This window comes from Motacilla alba, chromosome 1 (assembly GCF_015832195.1).
Source record: "Motacilla alba alba isolate MOTALB_02 chromosome 1, Motacilla_alba_V1.0_pri, whole genome shotgun sequence".
Lineage (NCBI taxonomy): Eukaryota > Metazoa > Chordata > Aves > Passeriformes > Motacillidae > Motacilla > Motacilla alba.
In genome coordinates this window covers 75,355,050-75,374,691 of record NC_052016.1, presented here as the reverse complement: position 1 = coordinate 75,374,691, position 19,642 = coordinate 75,355,050, and the positions used below count along the sequence as shown (strand labels likewise).

The window sequence follows — 19,642 nt, the reverse complement described above, 5'->3', positions numbered from 1 at the left end:
ATATTAAAAAATAATTCCATAATTTGAGCAAACAGTAAGTATCCCCAGAGAAAACTGAGAAAGTTCAGATGTGTTAAAAGAATCCCAAAGACTAAGGTGCTGCAAAAATTACAAGCCTCAGTATACAACAGTGATTATCTCATCCATTTCAAAGACAGGAGTAAAATTTTGTCAAAGCACAGCAGTTCTCTAAAAATTACATTTTTATTGCAGAAGAATGTACAGGTACAGTTTATAAACTCACTAAGTTCCACAGACAACACTCTTTAGCTGACTGTCCCCTCCCTCAGTGTACTTTGCAGCAAGTATCATGCCTTTGCAGATGTTTATATAACATTTCAGATTTCAAGTCTTATCTTTGGATATCATCCTATGGCAAATATTTAACACCAGATATTTTAAAGCCCAGTTTCACTGAACTTGCTCCTTTACTATTAAGCAAAACCACCTGTGTTTAGCAAAACACATCCTTTGGCAGGAACCTCAGAGCAATGAAATCCCTGTGGACTAAAGAATTTACCAGGGATTTAGATATGCAGGTATTACAGCAGCTTAATAAGTTACCACACAAAGTCCTATCATCTTGCAACTGGGACAAGCTAAAATTGTGAAGTTATCCTGGCTCTGCTGCCAGGAAGAACCTGTTCAGCTGATGTAGCATTGTGTCTCTGCTTTGCTCAGCAGGCATATCAAGCAGCAGTCATTTAGATTAAACTAAAGTAACTCTGGGTCTTACAACCTCCTCTGCAAATATATGCAGCTTTTTAAAATCATACTACTTTCTCCTAAGACTTAGCTTGATACCATGTGTTCTCTTCAGTCATCTCTAGTTACTTACATAAGAAAACCAGAAAAACCTCAAGAGAAGCCACAAGTCATACACAAGGCAGTAAAGTAAATGGAGACAAAATAATGAAAGGTTACTGGATTAATCGGTTTCAGACAGATTACTCTCCTGTAACAGTAGTCTGAAAACTTCTGGGCAAGAACACAAACTGGAGACCTAACACGTGGGGATTTATTTGTTTGTTTGATTGTTTTTTAAATCAAGCTGCTGAAGAAGGTAATGAGAGGAGCAGGTATCTGCAATGGATATTTCTAACAGGCTATGATATGTAAGCAAGTAAGGGGTCATTCATATACCATCATATCTCTAATTGACAAATTAACCCAGTAGTTAAATTGCAATTAAGCTTTATTGTTACACTGTTGAATTAAAATGAGAGATAAATCTGTATAAATCAGCCACACATTTGTTGAAAAAGTGTTAACTTGGTATTTCTTCTGGAAGCCCTGTATGTTGAGTCACCACCGCTCAAGTTGAGTCACTGGCTTGTGCACAATTCTTTCTAATGAGAAAACAAAAGTTTTCTCATTAAGTCCTTCAGATCTGTCATTTGGCTGTAATTACTGTACTTACACATCCCATTGAAAAAAAATAGCTGAAGTAGGGAAATATAGCACTTGATTCTTAGGGAAGGACTGTATTATGCCTGATCCTTCTGTCTCTGGAAGGAAAGACTATTGTACGGTATTTTGCACCCATTGATTGCAGCATGAATCTCCCATGAACATCCTTATACATTCAGCACAGACACAGCCCCATTAGAAACAGCTTTGAATTTGCAGAAGGAAGAGAAAGTACATCCTAGAACAAGTGCACACCTTTGGTACTGAGGCACCTCCACTGACACCTCCCTCTGCTTTTCTGCCTGCCGCCTCTGCTCCTCCATCTCTGCCTGCCGCCTCTGCTCCTCAGCACGCTGCTGCTCCCTCTCTTTACGCTGTCTCTCAAGCTCCAGCTCTTGGCGTTCCTGTTCTTGCTCAAAATGCCTGGTTGCTTCTTCCTGGATCCTCCGTTCCTCCTGAAGCCTCCTCCTTCCTTCTTCCTCATGCAGCGAGCTTGCTGCCAGCTCATTTTCCCCATCTCGTTCTGGCTCCTCAGGAGCATTTCCTTCAGGGCTTGCTCTCCAGCTGGACACAGGTGGAGCCTGAGAAGTGATGGATGTTGTATTTAGGGTCAGAACAGTCTGCTCCTGTAGCAAAGAAAAAAAAAAAATCATTTTTTTTAGGGAAGGGATCCGTTTTTGAAACAGATAGCTCACTCAGAAAAGGTAATTTATTCTATAAGGTAAGCATGTATAAGAATCATCCCCAGCACTTCCAGTGCAAGATGCAGGGCACAGTTTGGTTTCACATTCTCCTAATTCAAGAATTTCAATCCACACACCAGCCTTAGCAAGCGCCACAGGCAGTGTCACCACAACTATGTGAAACATTCTGCTTTCCAAAGTATCACTTACATGTCAAGCCATCCCTTCCCCACTTAAATACCCATGGAAAACAAACCCTTCCATGATACCCAGCATTTCCTCCCTACTGTTTTGACTTAGAAACCTGAGACCTACTTAAGAGTGTATACACAAAGATATACACTGCAATCTATATCAGACCGATGAATTTCACATGAATCCTCATGTGGAGGAATCTCCCACTCTCTTCCATTCTTCTATCATTTCAAAGTCAAGCCTTAGACCTCTCACTCAAAAATGAGAAAAGACCTTTCAGTGGTCAAAAGATGCTTCAGTTGCAGGAAAAAAAAATGTTTATGTGTCCATCAAAATCTCTAATGACAGAAAAAATACAAAATGGTTTATATTCTTGTACAACTAAGTCCTCCAACAGATCAAAAAGATTTCTTATTGAAGTTCTAAGCCTTAAATTATGGTCTACTCATTCATGACTGTGTAAACACAACTGATCTAGTTTGGATGTCTGAAGCAGCACTCACTTAGCAGTAAAGAAGAAATACCGCAGACAGTTCCCATACTCAGAAAAAAATGTGTTCATCTTCCCATAAACAACAGCCACAGAAGTCAGCATCTACAGAAACTACACACATTAAGAGTTTTAAAATATATAACTGGAAATCTAAAGTTGATTTGGTATGTAAATTTATCAGATGAACTGTCTGCCAGTAACAAGCCAGACACTTATGAACATGCTTCCTGATAACACATTGAAGCAGAACTCCAACAAGTAGCATCAGGTGGTAAATAAACAGTAAGAGTCTCCTTTTATGATCAAAATAATTAATACATGCTGTGACTTTTTGCCAACATATCTGTCATGTTAGTTACCTAACCAGCTCATAAGGAAAAGACATAAATTCAATATATCTCAATACATCCCACCTTCTCTTTCTATCTCATTTTTGCAAACTCTTTCCACCAAGTCATGGACAATTTCTTTTCCAAAATGAGAAGATAAATGACATTAAAAAAACCCCTAATATTTTGCCTGCTTTCATGAATCTAGTATAAGTAAGGGGGGAAAAGCCCTCATGTAACTAGTCAGTAAAGCTTTATTCACAGTCTACCTCATCAAAATACTTGGAGCTCTCTTTTTCTGCTTCTTGCTTAGCTCGTAGCCATTCTTCCCTCAGTTTCTCTTGTTCTCGTTGGTATTTCTCCTGTTAGGTTAGATTGAAGTTAAACATGCAAATAAGAAACATGGTATTTTTAACTTTCATTAAATTCCAGTGTACATTTTAATTTGTTTTTTTAACAGACCAAACAGACCAGACAAAAAACATCCCTGAGCTCCATTGGAACATTAGGTCAGCCACAAATTAAATCCTGGCTAAAATACAATCCAAAGGAGTTCTGTAATTGATTTTTGAGTCTCCAGGCTTATTACATGGTAAGTCTCACAAAAGCCAACCTCATAGTCCCTGTCCCCCAGTTTAGTTACCATTTGAACAAAAAAACCTCAGCTATCTAAGGTATTTCTGGAAAAACACAGTGGTTGTATTTAACTTGGAATTAGATACATTAATATTGTAAATACAAAGAGATCACTAAGTGAAATAGTGAGCAAGATCTCTCATTCTTTTGAAATGTTACCTTAAACAAAACCAAATTTCTGGACCTTGAAATTTGTCTTTTGACTAGATTTGGTATGAAATCAATAAAAAGAATTGCTTAAAACACATGGTAAATGTTTTGATGGTTTTGTCAGTCACCACTTTTATCTTGGGAAAAGCAAAATATTTAAGGATGTCAAAAGTATTCCTTCTAAGATGCTGGAAATAAGCAAAGAAAGGCTTTGCTTCCTTTTTTTTTTTTTTGTTATTTGAAAATTCATTGCTAGGATCATGGAGAAGAGAAAGATCATTATTAATTACTCTGGTTAAATTTATCACTTCATGACTAAAAAAGGAGAAACAAAGAAAAGTGATAGCAGATGGCTGAGTCAGCTCTCCAGAAAGGGGAGCCAAGGTTTACACTCTTTTTGCCATCTCTTCAGGTATCAAATGGAACATCCAAACCATAACAGACCACAGGTTAAGTTTAGGAAGGTACAGCTGCTGCCCTGCAGAGTTTGCAAGCTACAAGGAACAACAAAAGATGAAACATTCAAAAAGGAAGATAGATTCTATACTTTTGATATCACAGTTTTCTGCTGAATACAGCCAAAGAGGGCTTGCGCAGAATAAATGATATTCACTAATGTCTCTCCTGGCCAGAATAAATGATATTCAGTAATGTCTCTCCTGGCCTCAGACTTCAGACAAAAAACTTTAATTCAATTTGCAGAGATGTGTCTCTGAACATGGCTGAATGTGCTTACACTTCACTGAGCTGAGCTCTTTGCAGAAATGTATGCTTGGGTTTTTTGTGCTATCCTAAGACTGCAAACAATGCCCCTTCCCTCTGCAACACCCCCCTCCAGCTCTAGCTAGTGGTTATCAAGGTGGTTTTGCATTAGCAGATTCAGCTTCCTGACTCAGAGGTCCTGGGAACCAGATTATTCCAACTGATTAGCTGATTGCTAAATGACAGGATTCTAGCAGGCAGGTACTGGCTGCCTCCTCTACATATATGAATACAAGGCAGTATCACTAACTGAAGGTAAAACTCAGGCTAGAGGCAATTTCCTTAAGGGGAAAAAAATACAGTTAATATTCAAAACAGAAGACCCTTTAGTTCTTCTCTTAACCTTTTAATTCTTTTGTCACTAAGAACATATCAGCCCTGGAAGATTGAGCACTTCTGGCTGTAGTGAACATGCGCCGTATGTTTGATTTTATGATGCTCACTAAAGCATTATCCTCTTTTCTCTGAATAGCTCCTAATGTGTGCAACTGTGCAGGCCACAGAATGCACCCGAGAGTCACCCCCGGCCATCAATAAGAAGAACTGCAGAAGTCACATGCTACTTTTCTTTCCTTGTTGCTACACACAAGGGATTGACAGCCCATGATTATGAAGATGAATTATACCTGCAACAAACGGTCCTGCTCTTTTTGCCATTTTTCCTGTCGTTTTCGCTCCTCCTCTTGATCCCAAACCCGACGGCTAGGAGCGCTGATGGATGGCACTGGGAGCTAATATAGCAGAGAAATGAAGTTGAATTATCCTCTTGACATGTAATCAACACTCTACATTTTAAAATATTTTTTTAGAGTGAGAAATAGAAACCATAACCAACGCTAGAGCTTTATGGTGACAAGGACATAAATAAGCCTTTTCTTCAAACAGACAGAAAGCAACCATGCCTTGGCAAGGCAAATCTTAGTTACTACTCTCAGATTTGATCAAAATTGTAAAGCAGTACAGAAAGCAATAAAAAGCAGAGAGCATCTTGAAAAGACTAAGATTTTACAACCAACTAGTAGTTCGCAAATAGTACTTACATCAGGCATTGCAGGCTCTGGGCCTCCTGGGAGATTTGGAAAGCAAAAAAGAGAAATCATTAGATCCATCCATAACTATCGCAAGAGTTGTGTAACTCTGGCAAGTCTGTGAGCTTCAGACTAATTTTTACTTCCTTAGTAAGACATGCTTGCATTTGCCCTGCTGAACTTTCTCGAGGGCAGAATTTATTAGGTGCTTTCAACTAATGTGCACAACTGTTTCAAAGCTTTGCATGCTCACAAGTGCCATCAGCAATTGCCTGAATTAGCAGTACACCTTCCACTGTAGCAACACAAAGGTTCTTTACTATTCCTCTCCTATTATTATTGTGAAACCCAGCTGTTTATCATGACCAATACCCACAACACTGCACAAGGGTAGAGAAGCTATTAATCTACTGCCCTTGGCATGAATTAAGAGCAACTGATATCCACTGGTGACTTCTCCACCACAAAACCATGTATTTCTGCTCTCCAACTTTCCTTCTTTCCTACTTCCAAAAACACACTTGAATTCAGTTAACTGGTCACCATTCACCACAAACCTTTTGCTGTTTGAGGCTATCACACTTGGCCTTGTCATCCTGTGACAAGATGATTATTAGAGAGAGATGTGTATTAGAGTAATTTATTACAAGTTGAGAAAATGGGGAGAAACACAAATTTAAATGTAATAATTTCTTAAGCACCATCACTATTTTTGCTTGTTGACAGTGTACTCGTTACTTAGCTGTCCAAATTTCAATTTTAATAAAAGGCATAAAAGAAAAGATTTGCAACATTAGTCTGAAGTATAACCATATGAAGTGGAGAAAGCTCCTATTTGGGATACAAAAGACTCTAATGAGTCACAGGCTAGCATCCATTCTATATATACACAATTTTGTTGTCACTGTCAGATCACAACAGCCACAGTGAAAATCAGGCAATCAGTTTAATCTATTGCAGTTGTGCCAGGAGATATTAAAGGGAAGCATAGACCTTTTTTGCTCCCCTCTTCTCTCACCCCTGTAAGCTTATGCTGAACTCCACAGGAATCTTCATGTAATTGCAAAGCTGAAGTGTCAAAAGTTTAAAATTAACAAGCTGTACTGAACATGCACTCTAGAAATACAACCTTGTCCTCCCCCTTAAGCACAAGTGAAATACCTCAAATATTGTTATAAAAATAATTAAAAGAAAAAACTAATGTCTGCCAGCCATAAAATAAAAACCAGACAATAACAACAACAAAACCCCAACACCAACAAATAACGACCATATTGTAGATACAATATTGCAGATACAGCAGAAGTATTTAAAAAGCAAACAGAACCACAAACACAGATATCTACTGCGGCATTTCACATATCGCTTCTGGCAAAAAAAAGAAATAATCACCACTAAAAGCAAAATCCCAGCCCAACACAAATCAAAACTCAGCTGGCAAAACTCAACTGAGCTTCCAGCAGGCCAGAATTTCACTCTTTCAGGCTACAGCAAAACAGAAAGGCATACATAGCCCAAAGACAGCATAAGACATACAACAGTAGTGGAAGTATGTGAGCTGTGACATGCAAAATGCTGAAAAGCAACCTACAAAACCAAAATTGAGTGCCTCGTTCATTGCCTTTTAAAAAAATACCAGCATATTAAATTCAAAATTTTTATTGGTCTTCTTGGGATCTTGTGACATCACCACATAGTGGAAAGCCAGCAGATGCCTTTTTATACCAATTTATGTAAAAGCACAGAGCTGCAACTCAAATTCAAATCCACAGTTAAATATTTTATCAACAGCTCTGAGATCTTCTCTAAACCCCATCTGGAATATTCACCATTATTCTTGTTTTGTAGGTAGTAGAAAACCTGACAGAGAGTGCCACCCTTCTTACTTCTACCCAGTGGGAAAAAAAAAAAGTATGAGCGACACAGAAAAGATTTAAACAGCTATAGATATAAGAGAACACGCAAAGACCCATTACCACAAAGGTAGACCCATGAATTGTAAGAATAACCTGACGACCCTGGGGAAAGAAGGGAAATTAATTATGTTGCTTCATTGTAACTGCAGAAACAACACTGAAGAGGCAGAGCACCCAGCACCAGACTTGTTAGGGAGAGTGTGCAGCAGGAACAATTTCATGGAAGTACATGAAATGTTAGCTCTTTGGTTTACCTTGTTCAAAAAATTGTGACCGCCTTTTTAAGTTTTTCAAAGAAATAGGTTCAGATGCTATTTGAAAAATACAAAGAATACAAACAAGTCAACGAGCTGCCTTTTTTTTAATGACTGTAACGACTGGATAAGAAAGTTCAGTTAGACCTCCCATACACTGCAACATCACTTCTGAAAAACAAAAAGCCCCTGAAACACAAAGGAAAACCTTTGGAGGTTACATTATATACTAATTAGGATTTCATTTTATCAGTAACAATGTCCAACTATAAAAACCAGCACAAATGTCAAACTCAGACTCAGATTCTCCCTGTCTAATTTAACCATCCTTGACTGGGATTCCAAATTGAAATGAGGAGCCTATGACCATTCAATGCCACCAGAAAACATCTCCAGAGGGCAAGCGATATCTTGGGGGAATTTTTCTATGAATTGCCATGTGTATTCAAACTAAAATTAAATACAAAACTCCTACTTCAGGATTATTATTCCATTGGGAAGTATACAAACCTGGTTTCTCTCACTGCTGTCAAGTAAGGCTATAACTGCTCATAGCCTCATATGCAATTATTATTCATATCAGAATCATCAATACTGTTCTTCAGAAATAAAAGTAAAGTAATAATAGTGAAAACAGTCACTAACCCCAAAACCTTACAACTGAAAGAGGCAGAAAAAATTGCAAAAAGTGAAGTACTCTACACTCTTCCTGAGCAGTGAAATAAGCCAATACACATACTAACTCAGTCATCATACAATGCAGTAGCAATTATAATAAATCATGTGCCTTCTTCTCTTTCACCCCTACCACACATTAAATTTACAACCACTAATGCAGGGACAGGGGGCTTTGTCACAGCTTTGTTGTCAGTTCGCAAACTGCCTATCAAACTGTGGAAGCAAGCTAAACCCAGTTTGGATGCAACAAGATCTCTGTGCTATCTGTCTGGCTTTTGTTTTTTAAAGGGCTCACTTCACCCAGTGTACAACGCTTCCAGCCATTACTGGCTTAGTGTCTGTGCTTGTTGCAAACCACACAATTAGCAGATGAAAAGCAACAGTGGTTTACCTCTTTGTTCATTAGAGCCAAGATCTCCTTGTGTTCCATTTATCAATTTTGTTTCTGTATCCTGAAATATATAAATGAATAAATAAATAAATATCTTAGGCTCATTAGATTTTTGGAAGTATATCCAACTACACATCTTTCGTATCAGGAACTATACGTCACGAAACACTTCATAATATTTTATAGAAAGATACAAAACAATCTAAAACTTCCTCAATGTAATTTATAATAAAGCTACTGCATGCATTTGAGGGAATCAATAACCAGCTGTGAACTGCGGCAGAAATACAACACATTAGCTTGCAAGAAAATTCCAGAAGCCAAAATCTTCCTATTTCAGCTCTTTGGCAGGCAGGTTTTATTTGCAAGTAGTTTGAAAGCACACATGCACCTGTTCTTTGGGGCTGCAACTTCCATTTAGTCTAATAATTCAAGTCAAAGTCTTCTCTGAAGAACAAACATTATGTACAGTTTTAGTCAAAAGACAGCTTGCACCTGTTTTAATATTTATCACTCACCAGTGTTCTCTCATGAATAGACAGTAGCAAGTCTTTAAAACATCTTATTTACCTAAATACATGCATAGCTACCTCTCCATATTTCAGATGCAGGGTTCTATTGTATTGCTTAAGGAAAAGAAGATTTACAAGTTCTTTTCTCCATCCTCCCACTATCAAGACACTACATTTTTTCTTCCTCCCTCCATCTCCCATGAACCTTCATAAATATACTCACAGAACTTTGAAGGCTGCTGGAGAAATCTCTTTTTGTGGATATGGTGGAAGCATTTGAAACTTTTTCTCCCGAAGTTGCATCAATCCATCTGTTTTCAGATGTACCTATAATGTTGGTAGCCATACTGGTGAGATTGAGGATTTTATGCCTTACATGTGGCAGGGAAGGCAGGTCTTTGCCCCAGTCTTTTTGGTATGTGGAGGATTGAGAAATTAACATAGACAGTAACGTCAAAGAACAGAACAAGAGCTAGTGAAAACATTAAAATAACACAAAAACAGAAGAGGGAGACACACAAATCAGGTGGAATTTGTGAAGACAGGAAAAAGGGCATTTATAGCAGACCGCCTTCCCCAAAAATGTGTTAGTCATAAGCCAGGTAAAAGTTTGCCAAAGCAAAAGATGTTTTGCTGATATGTGCTACAGCAGCTGAACATTAGAGAAGAGTTAGCATTCATTGGAAACTATTTCATTAGTGTTAGTAGGGATTGAGAAAATTCTTCCGACTTTACTCACTCCAGGTACAATGAGACTCATACACTATCCAGGGAAGGGTCATTTTCATGTCCATGCTCATCAGGAAGCACAGAGAGGGAGAAGAAAAGGCAGCCTAAACTAAACTGGCAAATGGATGAGGCAAAGACAAACGACGCTCTTCTCACATACTCCATCCTATCTCCCCTCTCTACCCCTCCTACTGAAAATTTTATTCAATTAGTTTTTTGCCACTAACTTCACTCTTCAGTTGTATTAGGTCCTATAAAGTGATTTGTTTCTTGTCTCTTCCTAACCCCACTGTTTTTACCCCAGTTTGCTGGTAACTTATTTACCTAGCTTCCCACTAAAAGAATGTTTTGCATTCATACTGTGAAAGAAGTCAGTGGTCACGCTTCCAACTCTGCAAAAATTCTAGAACTTCGAAAGGGCTTCCTGATTAAAACCATGGCAAGTCAAGACATGCTACAAGGTTGTCAAGCCAGGATAGAAAACCTCCCTACCCAGAATGGGTAGCACCATTCTGGAGAGATTACAGCACCACAATACTTGGGTCAATGGCCAGAATCATAACACACAGGTGGTGCATCACCCACAAGCTTATCCCTCACTTCAAACACTCCCTGAAGAAAGGAACAAAAGATCCTCCTTCCCTGAAGAAAGGGAGCTGGTGATTGAGAGAGAGGGCCTCTAAAATTAGTGATCAGACCCTCTACAGATCAGACCCTCTTAATTCTTGTGGTATGGCAGGGAAGAAAATGTTAGATTCCTTTTTGTGCTGGTTGCACACTTTTTTACCAGTCTATCCTCTAAGAAACAGGCCAGAGCACAAGAGTGAGGTCAGTAGTTCAATGTTTTGCAGATTTGCTTGTCAAGACATTTCTAATGCTCAAGCAGTTAAAAAAGCCAAGTTGTGTTAAAATGCAACAGACACATTGGCAAACTACTTAGCTTAGATACGTATTACTGCTGTAAGGGTAATAAGGACTCTCAGCTGTCAGGCACAGCAGAGACAAAGCTTATTTGCCTTACAGAGCATACAGTATCTGCCCGCCGAAACAACTCACCATTCTTTCCATATCGTCTGACATCCATGACCAGGTTTCCAGTTTCTAGTGCTCTGTTGATGGCTTCTTCCCACTGACTGTAGTCCATATGTGAAACCTTTGTGCCGTTGACAGCAATGATCTCATCATCTACATGCAGCTGACAAAGTGCTGCAGGGCTGCCTGCAGGGAACAGAAGAAAAATGTTATTATGTCTCCATTTATATTTTTTCTTTTTATCACAGTTGTGATTGGAAGAGAGTGGATTGGGGAATCATTGGGGAAAGAAATGCTTAATGGTGCATATTTAGAAAGTCTTAGAAAAATTCACTACACTGTAACATAAGCTCAGTAAACTCAGTATCAAAGCAGCTTTTCAATTTAGAACTTATGGGAACAAAAAAGAAATCAGTCTTCCGGACTTGTAAGTTTCAGATTATGGTCACCTCATTTAATAAACAACCTCTGTGTTCAGTCTTCCCTTCTCTAACTCACCTCCATAATCTGTGATAGTGAGAGAGAGACAGCACCACGATGTCTATATCCAATGATTAGCTGAAATTCAGCCAATATTTGGGTAATCCTCTTATTTGTCAAAAAAAAAAAAAAAACAAAACCACCAAAAAACCAACAACAAAAAACCAGCCTGCACTTTGTTTAGTCCAGTAGAATCTGGATTTCTTATATTCTCATTTACATTTTCTGAGCTCTGCTGACAAGAGCATGCTGCTTTATTGCTTTGCTAGAACAGTTTATTAGCTTTGAATTGATTGGTAATTGGACTCAAGATATTGCTGGGTATTGTCCTACTAGACTTCTCTGGATTCTACTTATTTTATCTATTAAGAGCAAACTTTATGGCAAGTTGGACTTTGAATCTACTGATATTTTGCAAGACAAGCTGCACTTTATACCTTTTTCATCTGCTACACATTGGCCTAGACTAAGGACGGAGTACATAGAAGAACAGATCATAAACTTTTTCTCTATTTAATTCAGAAAATGGATGAGCTGAGAAACTCAGACTCTCCAAGCAAGATTTTACAGATTACATGTGAATGGTTCTTCCATTAAGAATTATTCCCTTAGCAGAATAGAAAATAGAAAAGCCAAGTAAAAATATAGTTAAGGATTGCACAATAAACCCTCATGTTAATAAAACAAGTTTGAATTACACAGTGGAAGGATTTTCCAAAACAAGTAATGAAATCCACACATCTTACTTAAAATATACCAAGAACAATGCCCTATTACATTATTAGAAACAAATGGGGACAAGTATTACAGAAAAATTTAGACACCATGTGCTTCATCCTGAGTGTCTTTTGACTCATCAGTAAAATGCTGCTGTAAGTCTGGCTCATCCACTAAGGATTCAGATGGCTTCACACACGAGCAAGTTAGGAAATTAAGAAATGCTGTTTTCTAGTACTGCGCCAGATAATGATTCTTCACAGTTCACCAAAAAGCTCCACTGGCTTCTCTGCGAGAAGAACATGGCTCCATACTATATAATTCTGCATAATTCTTAAAATATGGACTAAAAACTTCATTTGCAGTTATCAGTACTAATTGCTTTTAAACTGTATTGCGAAAGAAAAGGTAGGGTTTTCATCTCAAGGAAGAAATATGGACAATAGTTTAACTGGAAAAAACATGCATCTCTAGGGGTCAGGAAGACGTTAAAGAATCATGGATTTTCAAGTCTGGTAATGGAAGGTACTATTAAGAATACTATCAAAGATACTAATACTGAAGTTATTAATTTCAACAACATCATGTAACATTTAGAGTCATGTCTGATATTTAGTACCATATAATTTAACCACATATGGATTAAGCCTTATGCTCATGATACAGGGAAAGCTTCAGGCTCCAGCAGAGTCATTAGAACTCATAATTTCTGTCTTGAGTTGTGACAGAATAAGCCTCCAGTAACCAAAAAAAGGTTGTGTTTATTTTATTAAAATAATTTGTCAGGGATGAGACCGGGCTCAGAGGTGTGAACAGTATGCCTTGATTGACTCAGTTTTAGGAAAGGAAGGGAGCTGAAGATTTCACAGTTCCTCCTATAATATTAGTAGAAAGGTATATGCAGACCATACTCCAACCATACAGATTGAATGAATAGCAGCATGAATGAATAGCAGCACCTCTAGATCTGGACCTAAAATTGCCAGAACAATTACACTGCTCAATTTTTGGCCTGTAACTTTGCCAGCGGCTTTTCCTCCACAGTCTCTGTGGGCTGTGGCCCACAAGGCTTCCCAAGAAGGCAAACCAGGGTGCCTATAGTGGGCTTCTGCTCTGATTCACATCCAGAGCAGCCCACAGAGTCTGTCCAGATTCAGATGCCAAAAGTTGTATGCTACCTGTTGTCTTTCTCTGTCCAGCTCCTCCAAGACTATAGGAATTAATTTCTGTATATTCCTATAAAGGATTTAGTTTTCATTATATGACATATGTACTGCTTTTATGTTTTTCATAGGTTTTCCTGAAGGTGAAAGGCTTTTCTTTCTTACTAGTCCCCAATAAAAACAAAAACAACCAAATACTCATTGTCCATATGTTCTAAGTTATCTCTAACCTATCCCCATCTGTTGTTATTGCAACAGATAAACACTATCTCAATGATAGAAAAAAACAAAACTTGAAGGATGTGGATCAAATTTACTATTTCCTACACGACTGCAAGTGTTTGATCAGACATGCACTCTATATCAACACAATCTCAAAAAAATATTGCAAAGGGAAAGTGAAAGGGGAAGGACTGAAACAATAAAGATTATATGGCATTTGGGAAGTTGGAAGAACAATGTCTAGTTTAATGACTTAAGGCTTTCTATTAACCTAATTTTTAGTGTAAAGGTTGAAAACTCTTAAAAAATGAGAACTATCCTTTTTTATTTGTAGTAAGTGGGTCTCATTGAAATATGTGTTACAAGCTTAACTCTTACGTCAGTTTTTGAGAACACTTAGAAGTTAATTTTGCCTACCAAGTAGTTTTCTTAGCAGATTTTTTTAAGGAATAGCATATTTAGAATACAGAGTCATCCATAAGTAGTAAAAAATATACATGCTGGGTGTCATCTCAAGAAAATCATACAGCTAGTTAGGACAACACAATCTGAGAAAGTATTCCTGGAAGCTTTTTCTGGGCTCAAGAAAGAGAAAAAGGTGACTAGAATGGTTGGTTTGGTTTTGCCAAACCTAAATCACACTTGACCAACCTGGCTATCTTCAATGATGAATTGACTACATCTCTGTGGATGACAGAAGACAGGTGGTTACAATCCACCTTGTCTTTAACAAGACCATTGACATGATATTCCACAGTATCCTGGTATCAGAAGTGGGATGGTATTGTCCACAGGGCAGAACGACCAGGTGGTGAAAAACTGGCTGGGCTGTCATGCTCTGTGGGAAGTGGTTAATGGCTCTTGCCCAGCCTGCAGGCTGCTCACAAGTGGATCTCATGAGGATGTATCCAGGGACCTACCCTCTTTAATCTGTTGACCAAAAAGCAGGAGATGGAGGAAAACACACCCTTCATCAAGTTTTCTAACCTTGCCAAAAGTGAGAGGGCGGCCAGTACAATGGAGGGCAGGGCTGCTCTTGAGAGCAGGAACCTGGCACTCAACAAGGCCACATGCTGTTCCTGAAAAGGACTAATTCCACTGATGGTATAGGCTGAGTACTGATGGGCTGGAGAGCAAGGCTGGGGGGGCCCAGGCAGTGGTGGGGCTGTATGAACACTAACATGACCAACAAATCAAGACAAGTGGCTATTCAATTCACTCAGCACCTCTTACGCCACACTGACAATACTGTGTCCAGTTTTGGTGTTCCTCTGTAAGAGAGACATCAATAAACTAGGGCAAGCTAAATGGGAAGGTGCTGGGATGGTTAGGGCTGGAGCAATCGACCTGTGAGGAAAAGGTGAAGAGTATGGGCTTGTTCAGCCTGGAGAAGAGAGGATGCAGGAGAATATAACAGTAGCCCCCCCCCCACCCCCCCCCCCCCATACCAGAAGGTCCCTGAGAAGGGAAAGCCTGCTCTTTGTTGAAATTTATGGCAGGAAAACACAGAACAGTGGTTATAGACCAGGACAAAGATCGGTCTGACTGGATATGTAGGGGAAATTTTCTCTGAAAGGATAATGCCCAGAGAGGCTGTGTGGATTCCATTCTCAGAGGGTCTCAAACCCCCATGGGTAAAAAGCCCTAGGCCACTTGATCTGAATTCCATCTTGACATTTTTTTGAGCAGGGTATTGCTCTATGTGATCTTCCAGTCTGAATTATCCTATGACTTATCCTTAAAAATAGGAAATACAACATTCCCAAGAGCCTAGCTGAAAGCATATATTACTCTTTCAATGGGTCATCCACCTCTTTCATCCTTAATTTCTTTAAATGGAGCTACAGCTATTGAGAAAGGATACAAGATGAGACAGTTGTTGGAAGAAAAAGGTGCTGAACACAGGCTACAAATGAGAACACTGAGATACAGCCCATTCTCAGTTAAATCTATACTTTGTGCTCTTTCTTGTGAGGATGGTAATAAAGCACAACCAAGTTAACAACCACAAGGCCTCCACCTTCTCCGTGGGACAGAGCCCATGTGGACCTTTGTGAATGACCAGCAGGAACATTCACTACCCTCAGATTTCTCCTTTTCAGCTGGCAGTGCAAATGGACAGACTCCTGCCTCCAAGGAGGGAAATTAAACCTGAAGCCTAGTAACAGGAAAAGCAAAGGGAAAGTTATTCTTCAGGCAAAGTGAATATTAATATTTCCAGAATCACAGAATGAAACAGGTTGGAAGGAACCATGATGGTTCATCTGGTCCATCCTCCCCAAGGAGGGTTATCCTAGAGCAAATTTAACTATGAAAATTACCCAGATATAGTGAAAAAAGGCCACTTCACTTCTCAAATTCGAAAAAGAAAAAAAAATCCAAGACTGCTTGTTAACTGCTGTTAAACAGTATTGTTTCCTCTCTGGAAAGCATAATGCAGAGCTAACTAAATTAATAGTTTCCAGTTATTTCTCCTTTTTCAGGATGATCTTGCGTTAGGTGGAAAGAAAGGTGCAATTCAATATTCCTCAAGTATTACTGGTAATGGGAAAGACCATTGTTTAGAAAACAAGCATTATATGTAATTTGCCTGGGTTTTCATTGTTTTGTTGCCCATTTTTTTTAAGAAAATCAAGCTCATTCTCTGCAGAAGACTATTGAAAGTCAGAAACAAACTTTATATATGTGTCATCTCAAGACAAAAATGTTTGCTTTCCCTCAGTATTATAACAACTGAAAAAAACTGCACTGGAAATTAATTTAGAAGTTGCAACTAGATAAAAAATATGAGCTGTCTCCAAAATCCAGCATGACTAAGAAAGGAGAAATTGAACACAGAGTATTAACTCCTAAGTCTCCTCTTCATGTGTTTACAAACCACGTGAAATGAAATATTTTAAACTTTGCTGAAAGAAACAGTCTGGGTATTGGAAGTCTGTATTTGCCCCTAAATACTGTTCTGTAAGAGGCTCAGTGCAGAAATATTCATGTTTATACATTCCTTGATTAGGAAAATGTACTTTGGTATTTCTCAATTCAACCTGTTTCAAGAGATGAGGATTCACAGAAATACATTAGCAAACTATATAGTGATTTTTCAGTTCTGCACCTGATGTTTTAAAATGTTTGCAGCATCCGAGCAGCAAATGCCTTAATTGAGAAGCCTCAGCAAATTAAACATAAGAACGAAAATTTGTGTATATATACACATTTACCTTCTTCAACTGTCTGTACAATGGCTCCTGAAGAACTCCAATTTGTTGTAAACCCAAAGCTGCGACTGTGGCCAGGTCTCTGGTTTATACTGATTCTCATTTCACTGTACTGTTCCTGAAAAATAAAACATGACACTACAGTATCCAGTATCACAGGAATCTAAACGAGGGAAAGTTTATCCTCTAAATAAGTGAGGCTGCTCACAATGTGCACTTTAATCATCTATTATTAGCATCACAGACAAAGGAAACAGTATTGAAGTCAGTTAACTAACTCATTTGCTTTTTATTCCAACAGGCATGTTTTCAGTTTACATTTGTATTTTCTCCACACGTATCTTTCACTCTGCATTTCTGTAATTTTAAATGTTTTGCAACACAATGCTAAAATAATTTAGGAACTTGCAGGAAATTAAACCCCTAAATGATTCTTTGTGGATTGTCTTGAGACTTTGTCACATGTACTGCCTCCTCAGAGAGCATCAGAAATGTGAAAAAGCTAGATAACTGTAATCAATTTTTTATTTTTTTTTTGCATATCCTACTATAAGAATAATCAGTTTCCTTTAGGCTCCATGCTGCAACTAGGTTTATTTGGGTGTACAATCATCTTGATTTTGTGTGAAATACCACCAGCTTGCTATGGATTTTGTAATAGAGGCCTTAGATAATAATAATAAAAAAAAATCCCCAAAATCAGCTAAATCCAGATCTTTATTGGACTTTCAAGATGCTTTCAGAATCTGAATCAAAATCTAACATTGCCATTTTAAGCAACAAGAATATCTGAGTGGGAAAACATTTTGTAGCACTTGCTGTCAATCCCACGCTATATTTGGAGCATGTGTTGCATACATTACCATTCTAAGGTGAGCTCATTAAAAATTACTAAAATACCTAAAAGCATGCTACACACTTCATCAGCATGACACTGACATTGACATAAAAGGGGAAAAAGATAGATTTTTCTGCCAAACAATGTTAAGATAGATATATTCCAGCAAAATGTGCATGGAAGGGACCCTGCAGTTTTACACACGCATCGAATGCACGCCTACGTTTTAGTTCCCTAGCGACCCAGCCTTCCCTGAAGAGTTGGATTCATTTTCCCTAACTTAAAATATTTAAAAGTCTAGAAACCTATGCCAGTTCCTCCAAGCTCCTATGTTGTAAGATGCAACAGGCAGCTACAGCAAGCACTGCACAAGCAGGTGCAGCCAGCCAGAGTCTCAGGGAGGTGCAGCCAGAGCCGCTTCCAGCAGCACCCAAGTACTGGATAGAGAAGAAAACAACAGAGCACGGCATCATCCCAAGGTATCACCTCATTTTACAGGAATATTCCTGGGAAAACACTCCCCATTACAGCCCAGGGTAGAAATTAGGTATTTTCTTCACAACGCAGCTACTGGCTTGCAAATGCTCCCATACAACCCAAGTCCTTAGGTGAGTATATTAAAAGTGAATCTACTAAACAGGTTAGCACACTGGGCTAGAGAACATACAAACCTTTAGAGTCTGAGTGTGTTCCTGGAAATTACTACTGGTCTTTTTTTTTTTTTTTCTCACCATCCCAACTTGACTCTTCAGATCTATCTCTTGTCAGAGGAGTAATGTGACTTTGTACATGGAACTTTAACACTTTTAAAACACTGCTCCACAGACCTGGTGTTATGGCCCTGATGACTAGGTGAGCTATATCAATCTCTCTGTCAATGATTTACAAACACATCAAATGGAACTTGCATTCCTTAACTTGGAGCTTGGTAAGTTACATAACACAAGCGAGATTTTTAACTTTTAAAATATCTTTAAAATACCCTCCCCCCAGTTACACACTTGCAGGAGGAAAAAATTATAATCTTTTAACTAATGACAGGAGAAAAACAAATGGACCTAGTACATGCTATTCTCATTTGCCTTGCTTAAACAGATACTAAGAACTCATATCGAATCTGTCAGTTTTCACTGATTAAAACAGAAATTCCTCTGCCTGTTTTTACTACAACTCAGGAAAAAAAAATTATCTTTTTCCTCATACAGCAATCACAGTTTCAAAAAATTATGATAAATTCATTACAATGGCCAAGAGGCATTAAGGGTATTAAACTGCAATGTATTTCTTTTCCAAAAGTGATTAGGAAGAAGAATGTTTGGAAGCAAATGAATTTCTAAAGAAATAGTTATGGGAAGTGATTTCATAAATCAGCATCCAAGGTCTTATGACCTTCACCCAAGCAACTGACACAATTAAGTTTTACAGCAGGATCAGGAATGCAAATCTGTCAAGGGTTGCGAACTGAATCATCAGATAGTACAGAAAGGTATTTAGTAAATTAAAATTAAAGCTATTGTTGGTGAAACATGCAATCAGTTGGAGGAAACAGCACTTAAGATACATATTTCAAAAAGAACCCTGAAAGACCCAGCCCCTTTTCCAACAAGCACATGCACAAAGAGACGGTGATTTACCTCAAAATTAACATGAGCATTAATTAGATTCAAGTAAATAGCTAAAAAAAAAAAAGTCCAAGGCACAACAGATGGAAAAAGGATAGTGTGATACTGATGTTTATGGCCAGCCTTTGAAAAGCTGATCTTTATTTTCCACCACCAGTTTAAAAGTGCAAATGAATGCTACAGCAGCTCA

General features: G+C 38.3%; 1 protein-coding gene across 25 annotated transcripts in view; it reads right to left on the bottom strand.

The window, feature by feature from the left end:
- LMO7 (LIM domain 7) overlaps positions 1-19,642 on the bottom strand; it is a 132,780-nt gene that overhangs the window by 11,408 nt on the left and 101,730 nt on the right. For 19 of the 25 annotated variants that reach the window (XM_038161208.1, XM_038161291.1, XM_038161379.1 and 16 more), the window contains 10 exons: positions 16,996-17,110; positions 11,223-11,384; positions 9,661-9,845; positions 8,926-8,986; positions 7,857-7,913; positions 7,663-7,704; positions 5,699-5,724; positions 5,285-5,389; positions 3,380-3,472; positions 1,666-2,036 (listed from right to left, as the gene is read on the bottom strand). In XM_038161208.1, the coding sequence (XP_038017136.1) occupies positions 1,666-2,036; positions 3,380-3,472; positions 5,285-5,389; positions 5,699-5,724; positions 7,663-7,704; positions 7,857-7,913; positions 8,926-8,986; positions 9,661-9,845; positions 11,223-11,384; positions 16,996-17,110 (1,217 nt within the window). The remainder of the gene's footprint in view (positions 1-1,665; positions 2,037-3,379; positions 3,473-5,284; positions 5,390-5,698; positions 5,725-7,662; positions 7,705-7,856; positions 7,914-8,925; positions 8,987-9,660; positions 9,846-11,222; positions 11,385-16,995; positions 17,111-19,642) is intronic. The other 6 variants (XM_038161480.1, XM_038161563.1, XM_038161732.1 and 3 more) reach the window with 5 other exon arrangements.